Source organism: Pleurodeles waltl, chromosome 5 (assembly GCF_031143425.1).
Source record: "Pleurodeles waltl isolate 20211129_DDA chromosome 5, aPleWal1.hap1.20221129, whole genome shotgun sequence".
NCBI classification, from domain to species: domain Eukaryota; kingdom Metazoa; phylum Chordata; class Amphibia; order Caudata; family Salamandridae; genus Pleurodeles; species Pleurodeles waltl.
In genome coordinates, this window is record NC_090444.1 from 355,593,992 (window position 1) to 355,613,596 (window position 19,605).

The 19,605-nt window shown below is 46.4% G+C and overlaps 1 protein-coding gene across 4 annotated transcripts in view; it reads right to left on the reverse strand.

Annotated features, from left to right (window-relative positions):
• The window catches only part of MACROD2 (mono-ADP ribosylhydrolase 2), a 5,612,477-nt gene that overhangs the window by 508,490 nt on the left and 5,084,382 nt on the right, over window positions 1-19,605 (reverse strand). For all 4 annotated transcript variants that reach the window (XM_069234098.1, XM_069234097.1, XM_069234096.1 and 1 more), the window contains one exon: window positions 16,227-16,301. In XM_069234098.1, coding sequence (XP_069090199.1) covers window positions 16,227-16,301 — 75 coding nt within the window. The remainder of the gene's footprint in view (window positions 1-16,226; window positions 16,302-19,605) is intronic.

Here is a 19,605-nt window from a genome sequence, read left to right on the forward strand (position 1 = left end):
GTTGGAAAACATAGGCTGGGACATCCCTGATGCCATGGCCACTGTTGTTTGAAATGACCCACTTGCAAGGAAATGGAGCACTGACAGCACCTGCACGTCAGGGGGGATTCCAGTGGGATGGCGGATTGGTGACATCAGGTCTGGCTCCACCTGGGTACATAGGGGCATATTTATACTCTGTTTGCACCAAATTAGTGTCATTTTTTTTTACTCTAATTCGGTGCAAAACTAACTCCATATTTATACTTTGGTGCTAGACCCCTCTAGCACCAAATTTATGGAGTTAAAGTCATTTTTTGAAAGTGGAGTCCTACTTTGCCTTAAAGAGATGCAAGGTAGGCGTTCCCGTGCAAAAAATGACTCTATGGCCTTAACACCATATTTAGGGGCATATTTATACTCTGCGGCGTATTTATACTCTGTTTGCACCGAATTAGTGTCATTTTTTTTTACTCTAATTCGGTGCAAAACTAACTCCATATTTATACTTTGGTGCTAGACACATCTAGCACCAAGGCCCTGATTTAAACTTTTTTTGCACCGCATTGACGTCATTTTATGACACAAAAGTGGCGCAAACTTACAAAATATTGGCCCTTATTTATACTTTTTGCTGCAAAACTCCAATAACTCAGTTTTGCACCAAAAAGTTGAGCACCGGCTTGCACCATTTCTGTGCACCAGCCGGGCACCATATTTATGGAATGGTGCAAGCCGGTGCAAAGGGTAGGCTAGAGTTTAAAAAAATGACTTTAGTCGGGTGGGGCTGGCAGTATAGAAGAAGAGGGTTTAGCACCAAAAAATGGCTTTAGGCAGGATAGAGTAAAAATAAATGACTCTAACCAGATTAGCGTCATTTTATGGTGCTAAACCTACCATGCCACATGACTCCTGCCTTAGGAAAGGCAGGAGTCATGCCCACCACCCCAGTGGCCAGCACAGAGGACAGGGGTCCCCTGGGCATGGCCATTGCACCCGGTGCCATATATGGGGGCCCATTTCAGGGCCCCCTATGGCACTTTCAAAAATAAAATGCACTTACCTGTACTTACCTAGGGTCCCCCATCCTCGCAGTCCCTCTAGTGTGGGTGGGGGTGGCCCTAGGGCCTAGGGAGGGCACCTCTGGGCTTATTCCATGGTGTTCCACCATGGAAATAGGGCCACAGATCCCCTAAGACCTGCCCTGACCCAGGTCTTAAAAAATGGGGCAAAGCAAGCTTTGCCCCATTTTTTGACCCTTCCTCCCTCCCTTGCACCATTTTTACATGGGAGTATAAATATGGTGTTAAGGCCATAGAGTCATTTTTTTGCACGGGAACGCCTACCTTGCATCTCATTAAGGCAAGGTAGGTTTCCACTTCCAAAAAATGACTTTAACTCCATTAATTTGGTGCTAGACGGGTCTAGCACCAAAGTATAAATATGGAGTTAGTTTTGCACTGAATTAGAGTTAAAAAGAAATGACGCTAATTCATTGCAAACAGAGTATAAATACGCCACTTAGCGTCAAAAAATGATGCTAATCTGGTCAGAATCATTTATTTTGACTCAAAACTGCCTAACGTATTTTTTTTTTTAAGCTAGCCTACCCTTTGCACTGGCTTGCACCATTCCATAAATATGGTGCCCAGCTGGTGCTAAAAAATGGTGCAAGCCGGTGCAAAACTTTTTGGGGCAAAACTGCCTTAGTGCAGTTTTGCACCAAAAAGTATAAATAAGGCCCATAGTTCCTGGATTGTGGCACGGTCAAACCTGTAGGTGACGATTACATATCGCTCTTCCATTGTCAACAGGTCCACCAGCGGTCGGTACACAGGAGGATTCCGCCATCTTCTCACATGTCCCAGCTGACTGCGCCTACGAAGGACAACAGTGACAATAAAGTCAATTTTCCTCCAGGTATGTACCCACAGTTACACAGAAGACTACACCAAACACAAAACCCTTCCTGTATGTGTGTTGAGTGTAGGCCTAGCTATGTGTGATGCAGAAGTAAATGAAGCCATGTGGGCCCCTGAAATGGCGGCTGCCTGACCTCTAAACTGGGACAATGGGATTGTGGGGTAACTGCGCTGGCGTAGCACACCGTCGCGGTAGGCGATTGTAGACCGTGGCGCAATGCTGCATTGGTTAACATAGGACCCTATGGGTCCCAGGAGCCAATGAACAGGTGCACCGGCGGTGATGATACGCACCGCCGCGGACGTCACCGCCATTTTCTATCTGTTCAATCACTAGATACCTGATCTTCGACAGGAGAGGACCTACACTGCAAGTGCTGCTGTGACCTCGGTCTGGAAGCGACGATAGCTGCTGCATCTGGGGAAAGGGCCCCTGCCTTCACTGCTCAGGAGTTGGAGAAACTGGTAGACGGGGGTCCTCCCCCAGTACACGCTACTCTACGGTCCTCCAGACCAACAGTTTAGTACACAGGGAGCACGTTGTATGGGCTAGGCCTGGGTGGAGAGGGCTGGTTGTAAGAGGGAAGGGGGCAGAGTTCAGGGAACATTAATGCATGTGAATGAATGGGCCACATGGCTAGAGTAGGGAGGGGGCCACTCACATCGACGGTGCAGTTGGTAATGACTTTTCGTCTTCCCTTGTGCATGTCATGTAGGTCAGCGCCCACCAGAAGAGGGATATTTGGCGAGCCATCGCCAAGGACGTCCGGACCCTGGGGGCCCACCAGAGACAGGGCACCCACTGCCGGAAAAGATGGGAGGACATTCGCCGCTGCAGCAAGAAGACGGCGGAGGCTCAGCTGGGGATGGCCTCCTAACATGGGAGGGGTGCCCGTCGCACCATGACCCCCCTGATGTTCCAGATCCTGGCAGTGGCCCATCCTGAGTTGGATGGGCGCTTGAGGGCATCACAGCAGACACAAGGGGGTGAGTACAACCTCATTCTGCGGACTTTGCAAGCAGTGGAGGGGTTTGGGTGGGGGAGGAGGCCTGTGGGTGTACCTAGGCCAGCCAGAAATACGTAGACTAGGCCCCTTTGTAAAGCAGCCCATGTGGCACTCTACACCACCGCAGTAGAGTGCCAAGTACAGGTGTATATGCCCCTGTGGCATCCATGTGTGCAGATGTCCACCACAGCCATGTAGGCCATATCCCAGGAATTGCATATGCAGAGGCCAGGAGCACGGCGTAGTGCAGGGGGCTGCTGTGTCTGTCTTGTCCGCCAACGGTAGCGGTATGCCATGCACTCAACCTGTTCTTCTTCTGTCTTCCCCCCCCCCCTTTTTGTGCTTTTGCTGTTCTTTTGTGCATCAGCATCATCAGGCGGAGGTACAGTGGCACCGGAGCACGAGGGAGCTGCATCCCACATGGCCATGGAGGGCCACACCACGGACTCAGAATGCACCAGTGGGACGGAGGGCGAGGGGAGCTTCACGTCAGCCACCGGATCACCAAGCAGCGACACGGACGCGTCCGCAGATGGTAGCTCCCTTGTGATGGCGGCACCATCTCTGCGCCCCACTTCTACAGGTATAGCCGCCACCTCCCCTACCAGCACCACCCTCCCAGCAGCCCCTCAGCGTTCGCCCGTGTCCCCTCACCCAGGAGGGTGGGAATCACCTTCGCCCCAGGCACCTCAGGCCCTGCCCCAGTCACCCCTGCTGCCCTCAGTGAGGAGGCCATTGACCTCCTCAGGTCACTCACTGTTGGGCAGTCTACCATTGTGAATGCCATCCAGGGTGTAGAAAGAGAGTTGCAACACGGTAATACATTCCTGGAGGGCATTCATTCTGGTCAGGCTGCCCTTAAGCGAACCCTGCAATCTCTGGCCTCAGCACTGATGGCAGCCATTGTCCCTGTGTCTAGCCTCCCCCTCCAACCTCTTCCACCCAGACCCAATCCCCTGTACCCCAGCCCATCCCAAGCACACCTACAGACCAGCATGCACACAAGTCAACACACACAAGTAGCTTAAGCAAACATAGGCACCACACAACCCACAGGCACTCACGCAAGCATCACACACATACAGACACAGCAACATCCACTGCCTCCACTGTGTCCCCCTCCTCCTCTTCTCCCTCCTCCCTCCCAGTCTCGTCTACACACACACCTGCATGCACTACATCTACAGGCACCAGGACTCGCAACAGAACACCCAGCACCACTTCCCGCTCACCTGCACTCACCACCTCCACTCCCATTTACACGTCCCCTGTGTCCTCTCCCAGTGTGTCTGTGACGCCCCCTCCCAAAGTACACAAACGCAGCACTCACACACCCAACATCCATCCACCTCACGACAGCCTCCAGTACCTGCACCTGCACCCAAAACACCTAAAGTGACACCTCCTACAACCACCTCCTCTTCCTCCACTCCCAGGCCTCCTCCAACTACCCATCCCAGTGTTCGTCAGAAACTGTCCCTCTGTAAAGTTGACCTTTTTGCCCCCAAACCCCCCTCCAATTCATGAGTCCCGTCGTAGCGCCTCAGCCAAAAAGCCTCCAATACCAGTGGTACCTGTTCAAGGTGTGTGGAGTGCACCGGCCACCAGGGCAGGCAGTATGACCTGGAGCCAAGGCACTGGCAGCCCACCCCCTGTAAAGGCTCTGAAATTGGAAAGTGGACAACGGGACCGTGTGATGACTCCTGGAGGGAAAACAACTCACAGGGGTCCCAAGGGGATTGGAGAGTCAGCTGTGACTCCACCAAAGGTGGGGAAGGGCCAGAGGAAGTCTGCCCAGCCTGTTGTGAGTATCACGGCGGAGAAGGGCGGCATCCTTCCCGGCGGTCGAGACGCCACCGCCAGCACCGTCGTCACTGGTCCGGAGACCACCGCCAGAGTCATTGCCCAGGAGGGCCCAAGTATCGTCACTCGTCAGGAGACCACCGCCACCGCCGGAGTCATTGCCCAGGAGGGCCCAAGTATCGTCACTGGTCAGGAGACCACCGCCACCGCCGGAGTCATTGCCTAGGAGGGCCCAAGTATCGTCACTGGTCAGGAGACCACCGCCGGAGTCAGTGCCCAGGAGGGCCCAAGTATCGCCACTGGTCAGGAGACCACCGCCGGAGTCATTGCCGAGGAGGGCCCAAGTATCGTCACTGGTCAGGAGACCACCGCCGGAGTCAGTGCCCAGGAGGGCCCAAGCTGCCACAGCCCAGGTGGGCTATGAGGGAACGTCATGCCACACACCAATGCCCAGTCTAGGGAACGTCATTCCACACACCAATGCCCAGTCCAGGGAACGTCATGCCACACACCAATGCCCGTTCCAGAACCACCATGACAAAGCACCGCTGAACAGTCCAGAGACCGCCATGGCAAAGCACCACTGAACAGTCCATAGACCGCCATGGCAAAGCACCGCTGAACAGTCCAGAACCGCCATGGCAAAGCACAGCTGAACAGTCCAGAGACCGCCATGGCAAAGCACTGCTGAACTGTCCAGAACCGCCATGGCAAAGCACTGCTGAACAGTCCAGAACCGCCATGGCAAAGCACCGCTGAACAGCCCAGAGACCGCCATGGCAAAGCACCGCTGAACAGTCCAGAACTGCCATGGCAAAGCACCGCTGAATAGTCCAGAGACCGCCATGGCAAAGCACCGCTGAACAGTCCAGAGACCGCCATGGCAAAGCACCGCTGAACAGTCCAGAGACCACCATTGCAAAGCACCGCTGAACAGTCCAGAACCGCCATGGCAAAGCACCGCTGAACAGTCCAGAGACCGCCATCGCAAAGCACAGCTGAACAGTCCAGAACCGCCATCGCAAAGCACCGCTGAACAGTCCAGAGACCGCCATGGCAAAGCACCGCTGAACAGGGCATGCACCGGGTAAGAAGGAAAAGACCGCCACATCAAGCATCGTTATCCCATGTACAGCTGGGACAGTGACGGGACAGGAACTTTCACGGGGAGACTAATCCAGTCTGGGCACCAGTCCCCCTCCAGAGCCAGTGGCGGCTGTAATCTACTTGCGAAATTGTGGCTTTGCACTCCCCAGGATGGAACAGTGGGCAAGCCACCCACTGTATAGACTTGAGAGACTGTGGCTTTGCACTCCCCAGGATGGTCCAGTGGGCAAGCCACCCACTGTATAGACTTGAGAGACTGTGGCTTTGCACTCCCCAGGATGGTCCAGTGGGCAAGCCACCCACTGTATAGACTTGTGAGACTGTGGCTTTGCACTCCCCAGGATGGAACAGTGGGCAACTTACCCACTGTAGAGACTTGAGAGACTGTGGCTTTGCACTCCCCAGGATGGAACAGTGGGCAACCTACCCACTGTACAGACTTGAGAGACTGTGGCTTTGCACTCCCCAGGATACATCAATGGGCATGGAGCCCCGTCGTGGATCTGGCTTTGCACTCATCCGGCTGAGGTGCCCCCCCTTCCCTTCCCCCTGAAGTGCCTGTAGTATTTCTATCTGATGCCCCGGCAGTGTTCTCTCCGATTGTGGACAGGTATCTACTGTGGGCCTCGCCCATGCATTTTTGGACTAGTGGTGCACGGACATTGATATGTGCATATCTGCACTACTTCTCGTAATGTATATATTTCTGGCTGATTTTATTATATATCTTTATATTTTTGACAGACATGTATATTGCTACATGACAATGTTTGAACTGATTTCGCTTTGTCTTTGCATTCTTCCGGGGGGATTGTGGGTTGTTACTGTGATTTTTGTGGATGCATTGGTGTGTATGTTGTAATATGCGAGGGTGGGGGTGTTTCGTGTGTGTCCCCCTAACTTTTGCCTCCCCCATGTCGTAGGTGCAGTACTCACCGTTGTCTTCGGCCGCGCCAGTGTTGGTCTTCGTAGATGAGTAGGAATACAAGGGCCGGTAGAATGTGTAATTCGGGCTCAATGGAATCCTCGTTCCTCGTGGGATGTGTTCAGGTGAGCGTTTTCCCATTGCAGTAACTGTTTCCGACGTGTTTTTATCCACGGTGAATCCGCCCAGGAAAAGGTGGTGGATTGGCCAGTTGTAATACTGTGGGCGGTACATTGTCTTCCGCCTGTCTGTTGGCGGTGACAACCGGCTGCTTGTCTGTACCGCCGTGGCGGGCGGTGTGTTAAAGTTGCTGTCTTTGTTGGCGGTTTCCGCCAGGGTCATAATTCCCTTTTTTTGTCCGCCGACCTGTTTGCGGTATTGCTGCACCTTTAACACCGTCCGCCAGGGTTGTAATGACCCCCATAGTGTCACTGACTATTGGTGCAACTAACACTGTTATAAAGACCCAATCACTCCCTGGATTTGTAAGGAATTGGTGGTCCTGGAATGTATTTTTTTTTTTTTTACAAAGTGTCAGCATGACAAGCACTCACTAGGTGAAACCGAAACCTGAAATTAGTATGGCATGTGCCGAAAAATGCTCAAATGCAAGGAAAGGATAGTGTTTCTCTACATCAGACTGATAGAGTGTTCATGGACACACCGAAATCTAAAGCATTCTTTTCCACCTGGGGGAAGGGCGGTGATGTCCAGGAGGGAATACTTGATCCTTCAAGCCCATAGAGACACACTCTGCCAGAGTGGCAAGATTTCTCTGAAAAGCTTTAATAAGTGACATGACCTCTTGTTTTAACTCCGGAGACAAGTCAAAGTCTCTAGAAAGTCTCTAGAAAGGAATAATTGGCGCTTAAATGGTTAGAACCGGGGAAAGGTGAATATGAGAGGAACGAATCTTATGTTCTACATGTTAGTTCTCTCTGGTGAATTCTTGTGTTGGTCTATTAGGGCAACAAAAGACATCTGGTGTGAAGTAATGTTACATACCAGACACTGTCATGGTTTAAGTAAATAAACACTCTCTTCTACAAGGTAATTGAGAATTACTGACTCACCCTTGGTTTGTTGACTGAATTCTTGAGTTACACTGTAGGATTCTACTTGGTAGCCATTTCATGTACTTTCAGTTAACTTGCTTTGGCACCACTACCATGCTCTTCAGACCAAATCCTTTAGGTGCCTGATGTACCAAAAGACAGGTTGCAACTCACAGACAAAATCTTTGAAATCTGTGTCTGATTTTCAGATTTGAGCTATGTACTACTAGGTTGCATCACAAAATCTCCAGTAATCGGGGGTCGTTGTATGCCCTGCTAATTAATTTTTATTAAGTAGGTCGCTATTTGAGATCCCATGTGACTGGCTCAACACAGGGGCGGTGGCCTTCAACGAACAGCAGACCACTGTGCCTATGTTTCCATTTCCCAACAGGAAACTTTTTTCAACTAGGCAATGTTCTTTGAAGGAGATGGTGCAGGATTAACAAAAAAAGTTATCATGTAGTATAAATAAAGGTGGTAGCAGTCAATGATCACATGGACCACTCCGTACTCTTCCAGAAGATATGATCACAATACAGAAAGAGGAAGATGTCCTAAGATGACACTTTTCATCTGAGTCGGTTTCTGATCGATGATTTTCAACTGCAACTGTGTTTGCAATTTGTTGAAATATACTACTGTAACACACAATTAGGAGTGGATGCCCTTTTCACATGCCCTTCTAATCATGATTTTCAAAATCCATTTTGTGTGCTGGAGAGGCTTTCTCAACTCAAAAAATCGGTTTAGCACATATCGATATGGACCCACTCAGTTGCAAACCATGTGATTTTGCAAATCGCAGGGTTTGCAATTGTAACAGAGCTTTGTATACCTTACCTCAAAGTATCACTCAAAAAAGAACCTAACAGATTTTCTCTGATGTTGCTCCTTGCTTGTCTCAAATAAAAATCTAAGAGAGTGGCACCAAGCCTGGCACCCCACCCAGGTGGATTGGAAGAGCATCTTCCTTGGTGTGAGTGGTTCCCAGTGCCACTGCTTTCCCCTAAACTTACCTAATGGAAGCCATCCTGCTGGTTTCTGCATCCACTCTTCTCCTTTTAGGTTCCTGATAGGGGAAGCCTTCGGCGCCTCTATTTTCCTAAATCATCCTTCTTCCCAGAATCCTCTTGTGAGGATTTCTGTGATAAAAATGTTACCCATTCTACTACCTTGTCTGCAACACCATTATTTCCTGTGAGGATTTCCAAATAAAACATTGTCACACTATCGCCTTTGAGGTAATTTCCTGTCTTAAGGATATAAAAGGAAGGAACTCATTTACTCCTTGAGTTTCTGTGCTCTGTCAGTCCTGTCATTTGTTTCCTCACTCTTAATCTACTCTAGGTGATTCCTGCTTTTGTCGGTCTCCCAGTTGTTCCACTTCCTGGCTGCTGCGAGTTTTCCCCAGCTGGCTGTTGCTCTTTGGAAGTGTCTTGTCTTACCTGTCAGGTTGTCTCCATTTGTCCCATCTGGAACCTAGCTGCTATTTAAGAGGTTGTTTGGATTCAGGCTTTCCCTTCTGTCCAGGGCTCCTTCTGGAATGCACCATCTGCTTAGGCACTACCAACTGTCAGCACCATTGAGGCTACTGGAATGAGTCACCCTTACCTCTGGCAGGCCAAGACGGTTAAAACCTGGGCTTCCAGACCAACCTGCAGTCTGAGGTCCCTTGCTAGGCGTCAGACCTCTGACAAAGAGTCAAGTTCACTTCTGATTTCTTAGCAGCAGTACGGTTCTGACATAGTGGGGATTGAAAAGTAAATATACCTAACTACATGTGTTATCCTTACCATTTGGCAGTGAGTTCTGTCATCCATTATTATTGCAAGAACTATGGGTTTTATGAGGATTAAGTGAGTAGGGGATACACATCACAATGTGGAATTTTGCAATTATTTTCATCATTAAATCTTAATGTTAACCATTTTTACTGCATCTCAAAACACACTTATTAAAGGGTATGAAGATTTGCAAAAGGCCTGTTTGGTCTTTTGCAGGAACCTGCACGAGGGACCTGCAGCCAGGTGGCATATGTCCTGGCTATGTTCAATAAACCAAAGATGTATCTTCTTGGGGCTCCATCCTGAATGTCATCTTTCTGGTGCACATTGGACATCTGGACAGATTGTCCTCTGATCATAGCCATTTCCTTTCTCTTCAAGCAAGTCCTATCTTTAAATCTACATCAGCAAATTCTCAAGTTTCCACTGCAAAGAAAGGAGGATCCTGTCCCCATGCAGAAACAACTTCCTTTTCCTTCTAGGGTACAGGAGCTGTTGTTTTTCTACAGTGTAATGACTAATCTAGCTTCGGGAAGCATAGCAAAATTCAGCCCTGCAAATTGACAATGCCTTTTTCAATTTAAGTACGAGTTTCATAAGATGTCAAATGGGGTGCCAGTCCAGTAGTGCCAACATATATTCAGAATTGTGCACAACAAAGGGAAAACCACTACCCAGTCACTTTAACTGCCGCCTGCAATGCGGATGTTTCTCAAATTGTTTGAAAGGGCATCTTACTATGCTTTCACAATTGGGAGCAGGAAAAGGAAGAGAGAGAGATCCAAGAGGTTTAGGTTGAGTGATATATCCACAAATCAATAGCAGCCCTTAATACAGGTTTCTGTTGCTGGGAATATCTTCCTGGCTTGACTCACATCCTGAAGAAGTGGGGAAGGCACCAAACATTACTCAGTTCATTACCTATGCAGTTTCTGGTCAGGCTTTGGGCTATGTGTAATAGTAACCCAAATTCAGGTAGAGAAGGGGTTCTATGGGTGCTGTCACATGCAACATCAGGGCAGAAATTCTCCCTAGGGGAATACATCAAAATATTATCAGTGCAACTCAGTGAGAGATCATTTTTGGATCACAGTCACACTGTCCTCTTAAAAGAAAACTAGCTATCATGTAACTGCAAAATTTATTGCACACTTGTAGCTCACGACACACAAAGGAAATAGAAGGGCAACAGTTCTGAAACACTGATAGAATTTTACCATGAAGCCAATGGGAGCAGTATAAAAACCATCTACCTCTACAAAGGAAAACAAGTTGCAAGTAATCATTAGTTGCCCCACAGGCTGGAAGGCCAGGGTACTCCATGGCTGTGCCTCCACCCAGGGTATCCTAGAACTTGGTTACAGGAAGTAGTCACAAAAGCATATGGATCACCTATAACAGTTAGTGAAGGAAGTCTAAACATAACCCAAAAGGCTGGAGGAAGGCTGGAAACTTTGCCTGCTGCAAAGTGTGCATAGTTTGTCAAATGTTCCTGCTTTCATCTGAATGGTTTAGCAAGCCCAGCTTCCTTCACTTTGATTTTCTGGTGCTGAATGTGCCATAGGAAAAGTATTCTGTAGGAGAATATTTCAGATGCAACCTTCACTATGACCACCAACAGGTACGGGGTGCTGGTTGAAAGGGCTCAATGGAAAGAATAATGTTGCAGGTGGACTGACAGTGAGAGGGTTTGGGCAGGGGGGAAGTGGGCATAAAATGTGAGTCTTCAAAAAGGGAAACATCTGAGAGTGATATAGGGCATCAGGCTTTAAGCATATAATTATGCATGTGGCTGGGACACTGAGGAGACAAATAACATCCACAATCTGATGGTGCACTGAGTAGTAGTGGTACTGAGTTAAAAAAAACTAAGTTATCAGTCAAAGGGCTTCACAACTTTGCACACCCATAATCATCTTCCAGAGGAATTGACATTTCAGTCCATGAGGCTGGAAAGGTACAAATCTTGGTGACTGCACAAAATGAGGCTGGACAGAGAGAAGATGAGGATGGAAAGGGATTTGTGAGTAATTGAAACATTGTGGGATATGTACAACCAAAATACATTCAGAAGTCTTCGAATAGAGACGTCACCAGTACGAACTACAACATTATTACATTATTATACAAAATGAGCTTTGTTGGACCTGGGCCTTTTAGCAGGGTCTCCCCAAGAATTTTTCATTTTGTTGCTGAACCCGTTTTTTTGGGGATTAGTACTCTTTGTACTTTTTCCTTGCTAATCATTGGTAAAGTGCTTGTGCTCTTGCTTTCAAACAAGCTAAAATTAGCCTACACTTAATTGGCTCATGTAATTTACATGTAAGTCTAGTAAATGGTACAACATGTACCAGGACCTGTAAATTAAATGCTTCTAGTGGGCCTGCAGCACTCATTGTACCACCCACTAAAGTAGCCTTTTAAAACATGGATCAGGCCTGCAATGGCAGCCTGCAGTGCAGTTTTAAACTGCCATTTTGACCTGACAAAAGAAACCCTTTTCCAGACCTAAATCCTCCTTTTTAATACCCATAAGTCCCACCTAAGGTAGGCCCAAAAAGCTCACTGGGCAGCGTGCACTGTATTTGCATATTAGGACATGTAGACGTATGTTTTACATGGCATGATAGTGAAACACTACAAAACTCTTTTTTTGCTTTTGTAGGACCTAGCTCTCCCATTGTAATTTAAAATCCGATTTAATGGCAAAATCAGATTTTAAGTCCCAATTCTGAAAATGGCACTTTGTCGTCCCAACTATTTGCGCCTTCTGCCAGTGTCCTGGGTCACATGAATGTGAATAGCTCTGCTGTACTCAGTCCCACTTACATTTCAAAGGGCTTTGCCTCTTGCACACACAAAGAAGCCTGACACCAGGCTTGCCTTGCCTTTTGTCTCTTCCTGACTGTTTGAAGCCTTGACAGGGGAAGGACAAGAACTTTCCAGAACCAGATATGGGGGTAAGCTTGGGAATCCTCTCATACAAAGGCTGGCATCAAATATGAATATTAGACCTCCAGAGACAAACATCAGAACAATACTGGAAGTTATAGAAGAAGCTCTGTCCTGCTGTTGCACTGTCTTGCTGTCTGAGAAGGAAGACTGGACCTGCTTGCCTTTGTCTCCGGCTACCCAGAGTGACTCCAAAGGTCAACTGGCTAACCTCTTGTGAGAAATACATGGACAGAAGAAGCTTCAGAAGACTCCGTGCAACTGCCCAGCTAACCTACTCTACCGCACCTGTCTGGACCTACAACTGGATCTGCCTGAGCCCCACTGCTGGCCTCTGCCAGGAGTGAGACCTGACCACAAAGACGTGCACCCAAGTCCTAGACCTTGGCCTGGCACCAGAGTGGATTCCTACCTGCTTAAATGCCTGTGCCATCAAATCTGAAGCACTGCACCACAACTCAGTGCAGGACCTCGCATCGCAGACACTCGCAGCTCCTCATCTGAACTGACAAAGCACAATTCAGCTCGACACAGGACCTCCCATTGCAGCCCGTGCAGCTCCTAATCAGAACTGATGCAGAGTGACATGAAGCCTTGTATCAAGGATGTAAGTTAAACTCTCAGCCAGACTAACCTGGTCACTGTATCCGGCCTGCACTCTATCGGTGTTGGTCTGTAAGTTGTGACTTTCTTCCAGGTATGCGCAATCAGATAATCCCTGTTGATGCTTTGTGCTTTTAGGTGCTACTTTCACTTTTACAATTTAACAATGAATATCTCCAGTTCTATTTATGAAAATTTTGAAATTTTTCTATATTTGTTTAGGATTTTTTCTTGTGTTGTGTTTTCACTTCATTTTTGTTTATGTGTTACATAAATAGTTAACAAATTGCCTTTAAGTGAAGCCTGAATGTTTTTGTGCCAAGCTATGAGACGGTTAAGCACAGGTTAATTTAGTGACCTTTGTGGTTCACCCTGACAAACTATTGTTATTGACTCACCGGGGCTTCCATCTTCCTCAACCAATACCCAAATACTTACAAGGAGGACACTTGTAACACAATGGGGGCTTGAAATACCCTTTTACACAATTACTTTTTTTTAAAACAATTTCATGCAAATCTGAAAATGTGTTTGTTAGAAATGGGGTCTTTGGTTGACAGTCAGGTTACCCCCTGTTCAAGCAAGGACCCTCACTCTAGTTAGGATAAAAGAGAATCACCCTCAGCTAACCCCTGCTTACCCCCTTGGTAGCTTGGCAGAGCAGTAGGCTTAACCTCAGAGTGCTGGGCGTAAAGTATTTGTACCAACACACACAGTAACTTAATGAAAACACTACAAAATGACACAACACCAGTTTAGAAAAATAGGAAATATTTATCTAGACAAAACAAGACCAAAACGACAAAAATCCAACATACACAAGTCAAGTTATGATTTTTTAAAGGTTTAAAATAAAAAGAGTCTTTAGGTAGTTGTAACACCACACTAGCGCTGCTAGCGTGAAAATGTACCTGGTTTGCGGCAAAAATAACCCCGCACGGGCGGTGTGCGTCGAAAATAACCCGGCACGGGTATATGCGTCGAAAACAGCTCGGCTCGGCGAGGCGCGTCGAAAAAGCCAGCCACGCGACGGTCCGAAGTCCCGCGGCGCTGGTTGCGATCTCTCAGCCTTCGTCAGCGATGCTGCGCGTCGTTTCTCCTGCTCCGGGCGTCGATTCTCCGGTCGCGTTTCCAGCGGCGTCGTTTCTCAGCTGCGGAGCCGGCGTCGCGTCGTTTTCTCAGCCGCGATCGGATTCGCGTCGATCTTTTCTCCGCACGGTGCTCGGTGCGTGTATTTTTGTCCTTAGGCTGCCAGCCTCTCCTTTCAGGGTCCCAGGAACTGGAAGGGCACCACAGAGCAGAGTAGGGGTCTCTCCAGAGACTCCAGGTGCTGGCAGGAAGAAGTCTTTGCTATCCCTGAGACTTCAATAACAGGAGGCAAGCTCTACATCAAGCCCTTGGAGATTTCTTCTTCAAGATGGAAGGCACACAAAGTCCAGTCTTTGCCCTCTTACTCTGGCAGAAGCAGCACTGCAGGAAAGCTCCACAAAGCACAGTCACAGGCAGGGCAGCACTTGTTCCTCAGCGATCAGCTCTTCTCCAGGCAGAGGTTCCCCTTGATTCCAGAAGTGTTTCTAAAGTTTGTAAGTTTGGGTGCCCTTCTTATACCCATTTTAGTCTTTGAAGTCACCTTCCTTCAAAGGGGACTCACACCTTCTTGTGAAATCCTGCCTTGCCCAGGCAAGGCCTCAGACACACACCAGGGGGCTGGAGACAGCATTGTCAGAGGCAGGCACAGTCCTTTCAGATGAGAGTGACCACTCCACCCCTCCCTCCTAGCAGAGATGGCTAATCAGGAATGCAGATCACACCCCAGCTCCCTTTGTGTCACTGTCTGGTGTGAGGTGAAAAACAACCCAACTGTCAAACTGACCCAGACAGGGAATCCACAAACAAGGCAGAGTCACAGAATGGTTTAAGCAAGAAAATGCTCACTTTCTAAAAGTGGCATTTCCAAACTCACAATCTTAAAATCAACTTTACTAAAAGATGTATTTTTAAATTGTGAGTTCAGGGATCCCAAACTCCACATGTCCATCTACTCTCTAGGGGAATCTACACTTTAATCATATTTAAAGGTAGCCCCCATATTATCCTATGAGAGAGACAGACCTTGCAACAGTGAAAACGAAATTGGTAGTATTTCACTGTTAGGACATATAAACCACATTACTATATGTCCTACCTTATCCATACACTGCACCCTGCCCTTGGGGCTACCTAGGGCCTACCTTAGGGGTGCCTTACATGTAAGAAAAGGGAAGGTTTAGGCCTGGCAAGTGGGTACACTTGCCAAGTCGAATTTACAGTGTAAAAATACACATACAGACACTGCAGTGGCAGGTCTGAGACATGATTACAGAACTACTTATGTGGGTGGCACAACCAGTGCTGCAGGCCCACTAGTAGTATTTGATTTACAGGCCCTGGCACCTCTAGTGCACATTACTAGGGACTTACTAGTAATTCAAATATGCCAATCATGGATGAACCACTTACATATAATTTAAACAGGAGCACTTGCACTTTAGCACTGGTTAGCAGTGGTAAAGTGCCCAGAGTAACAAAAACAGCAAAATCAGAGTCCAGCACACATCAACAACCTGGGGAACAGAGGCAAAAAGTTAAGGGAGACCACGCCAAGGATGAAAAGTCTAACAGTGTTACATTGCTAGATTTCTGCAATTTGATTATTGATGTCATTTTTCCCATAAAATAAGGTATATGGAAACGACCAGCTCAGCAAAACATATTTCAAGGCGAGTGACTAGACAAAATGTGGAGTGTGTTACGTGTCGAATTTTGCGAGGGCACTTGCCTGTATGCGGAAAAAGACCACTAAGAGTGGATTGGTGGTGAGGCACTAGCATCATTGTTCTTGGGGATAAGAAATAGAAACATTACTAAATCTGAATTGGCAAGTGTGGCTGATTGTCTCTATGATGCTGGATATCCAATGTATAAGACAATGAATTGTGAATAAGGTGATCATCTAGAACATTAGCGCTGTACTCTCCCAGCTATCGTTTTTTCCTGATTCCTTAGTCCTACTGTTACCTTACGATGTTTTTGTTGAATTCTTTTACCTTTAGCTTGGTCTTGCTCTTCCATTGATGGATCCATGGCAGATTCTTGTATGTCTTTGGAATCTTTCAAAAGTTCTGAAACAAAATACAAAATAAATAAAGAGGATGAAGCTCCTATTCCAGCCTATTTAAAAACATAAGCATGGCTCTAAGCCAGTAGATTAAACAAAAGGAAAATAAATTTCAATACAAGTTCAGCAATGATGGGACCTCGACGAGAGAAAATATTTCTTGAAATTACCATATCTCAAGCAGGGTGCAAACACAAATATTAATTAAAAAAAGTCACTGTATGTAGGCACATATTTTACATCCTTACTGAAATCTTGTTCTTTCAGATTGCAGTGTTACGATTACGTATGGTCATCAATCTTATTATGGTTTTACTGTTAATATTATTGTTAGTGTTATATAGTAGTAGGAGCAAGCAATAGTAATAGTTGTTCTAACAACAGTAGCAGCAATCGTATTATTTCAAATATGTTTGATTAATTAGAAGGTGCAATAAATGTACTGAATACTGGGGACATGGGAAAAAATAAAAACATTCAACTACATATTCATATTTCTGTTTTATTTTCTTATGTAGACCAAGTAAGTATGCAAAAAATCCAAAGAGTCTATGATCAGCTCTAAATAAGGTTTTGTACTCTCTACAGTTTCAGTTACCAAACACAACAGCTGTGTTGTGCTAAAGAAACGATGTACAATATCCACAAATGAAAACAAATTTAACAAGTTAATAATCAAAATCAAAATTCATGCAGTGTAACATTTAGAAAGAAACGGGTGTGATATTTATATTCAATATTAACGTTTTGAATCCACCAGTTATAGTTAGTAGAGCTAACTATAACTTGAACCCCTGCCATGCACTGCTTAGGACCTCACCTATTACATCACTCATGACACATTCTATGACATCATCTATGACATCACTGATGACATCATCCAATTGGTGTGCTAGTTTGTTTTATAGGTTACATAATGGTGAGTAATTACCATATTACCTTTCAACCTAATTTTGTACAGCCTCTGGCCAGCTAATGGGTGTGTTTATCAAACGCATGTGTTCCTAATGCATCATAGGCAAGCAGAGGTATCCAACGCTTTACAAATCTTTGTATTGAAGAGTAGCTCTGTGTGCAGGTGACAGCATGTTCCACAGGTTTTTTGGCACTGCAGAAAAAGTTTCCAACAGGGCAAATATTCTACATACTAGATATTGTAAGCAACCTTGAGTTTTTTGACAGAATTGTCTCAGCATGACAATTTCTATATAACACAGAAGACTGTGTGCACAAGGTACTAACCTATTATGGCCCAGGGGACCCCATCTCCGGGACTGTTTTTAATATAGGTGGCTGCTTTGTTGCCTTCCCAGGGAAACCACAAAAAGCACGCTGGGGGCTGCAGGTAGAGCCCCAGGAGCTTTGCTCCTGCCTTCTGGGATCAGCTATTTATCCTATTCCCTCTTGGCAGGAAAAATCTGTTATTCTGTTTCCCTTCCCGCATCAGTGCAGACAGGGAAACAGAACACAAGTGTGCTCCCAGCTGGCAGGAGCCTTTTTAAAGATCTCACCCACTGGGAGCAGTCTTTGTGCTTTCTCCTGTTGGTGGGAGCTTTAAAAATTGCTACCACCAGATCAGAGCAAACACAAGTTTACCTGCCTGAGCCGGGGGACTTTGTTTTCAATTTTGGCCCAAAGGGGCAGGTCCATCTGGGTCCCCTCCTGGGGCCCAGGGGGGCAGGGTATCCCTACTCTGCCTCTTCATATAATTTTTTTTTTTTTCCTTCAAGGCAGGGGTTAAGTGCCTCAGTCCTGTAATGGCTGCAAGAAACATTTTTCTCATGTTGTTGGCAGCCACTTAGAGCGCACGCTCCCTTGGGAATCTGACTTTCAATGGAGTGAGATGGCCCAGGGAAAAAAGCTTCCTGGGCCAATCAAAATGCTCTATTTTGTAACTGGTGCTCCGTGAGACTGTTACACGCCTCTCACAGACCCAACTATCCGGATATACAAATATTTCTAAACCCTAATTTTTCAAAAAGTACTCAACGGATTCACTCCAAATCACAAAAAGCACAATCTGAAAACCAAGATCTAGCTGGCTGTCAAATTCAGTGTAATGTCGTTCAGCAGTTTTTATGATAACACTTCTTAAAGAAGTCTATGGAAAATATATGGGGACATTTGCAATTTTTAACCCCCCTTTATTCTTGGCCCCCGCAGATTTGTCAGACTGCGCAAAATGTATTAGCTATATGTATATAATGAAAAAAACAAATGTTAAGAGTAAGTTATAGTGAGGGAAATGTAATTCCTTACAAACCAACCTAAACAATTCTATAGTTGTAACATACATTAATAATTTAGGCACCACCTTGAAATTACTAGAAATGTATTTATTATTTTTATAAAAAACAAACTTAAGCTACACAAATATTAGAAATTCAAAAGTTAGATCTTAAATTCATAACTAACATACTATCTTTAAATTAGTGTTCTAGAGTGGTGTGTTGTACAGTGGAGTGTAGTATCGTAGAGTCCAGTTGCATGCTGTACCGTGGACTGACGTGTAGTACAGTAGATTTGAGTGTCATACAGTGAAGTGGCATTAACTGGAGTGTTGTTAAGTGCAGTGTCATAGAGTTGAGAGTGTGTTCTGGAGTGGAGTGGTATAGAGTGGACCATAGTGGAAAATAGTGCTGTTAAGTGTAGTGTTTTTGAGTGGTGTGTCATAAAGTAGAGTGGCACAGAGGCTAGTATAGTGTAATGTCATAGAGTGGAGTGTCAGAGTGGCGTGTTACAGTGGAGTGTAGTAGAGGGCCATTCAGTGGAGTAGAGTGGTGCACAGTGGAAGGGTATACCATGAAACAAAGTCTTCTAGAGTGGAGGGAGTAGAGTGTCATATAGTGAAGAGGAGTGCCATACAGTAGAGTAGAGTGGCATAGAATGGAGGCACATACAGTAGAGTAGAGTGAAGTGGAGTTTAGTGAAGTGGCACAAAGTAGAGTGGAGTAAAGTGTGAGAGTGAATTGGCGTGTTGTAGAGTAGAGTGGTTCGGAGTGCAATACAGTGGTGTGGCATATTAATCTGTGGAGTAAAGTGACATAAAGTGGAGTGGTTTTGCATAGTGGACTGGAGCGATGTGTTGAAGAGTGTTGGAAAATGTCATAGAGCAGAGTGAAGTGCCATAGAATGGATTAGAGTGTTACAGAGTGAAGTAGCATGAATGAGAGTAGAGTGTGTTACAGTGGAGTGGCATAGAGTAGCATAGAGTGGAGTGGTGTAAAGTGGAGAAGTGGAGTACAATCAAGTAGTGTGTCATAGACTACAGTGCAGTAAACAGGAGTGAAGTGGCATAGAGGGAGTTG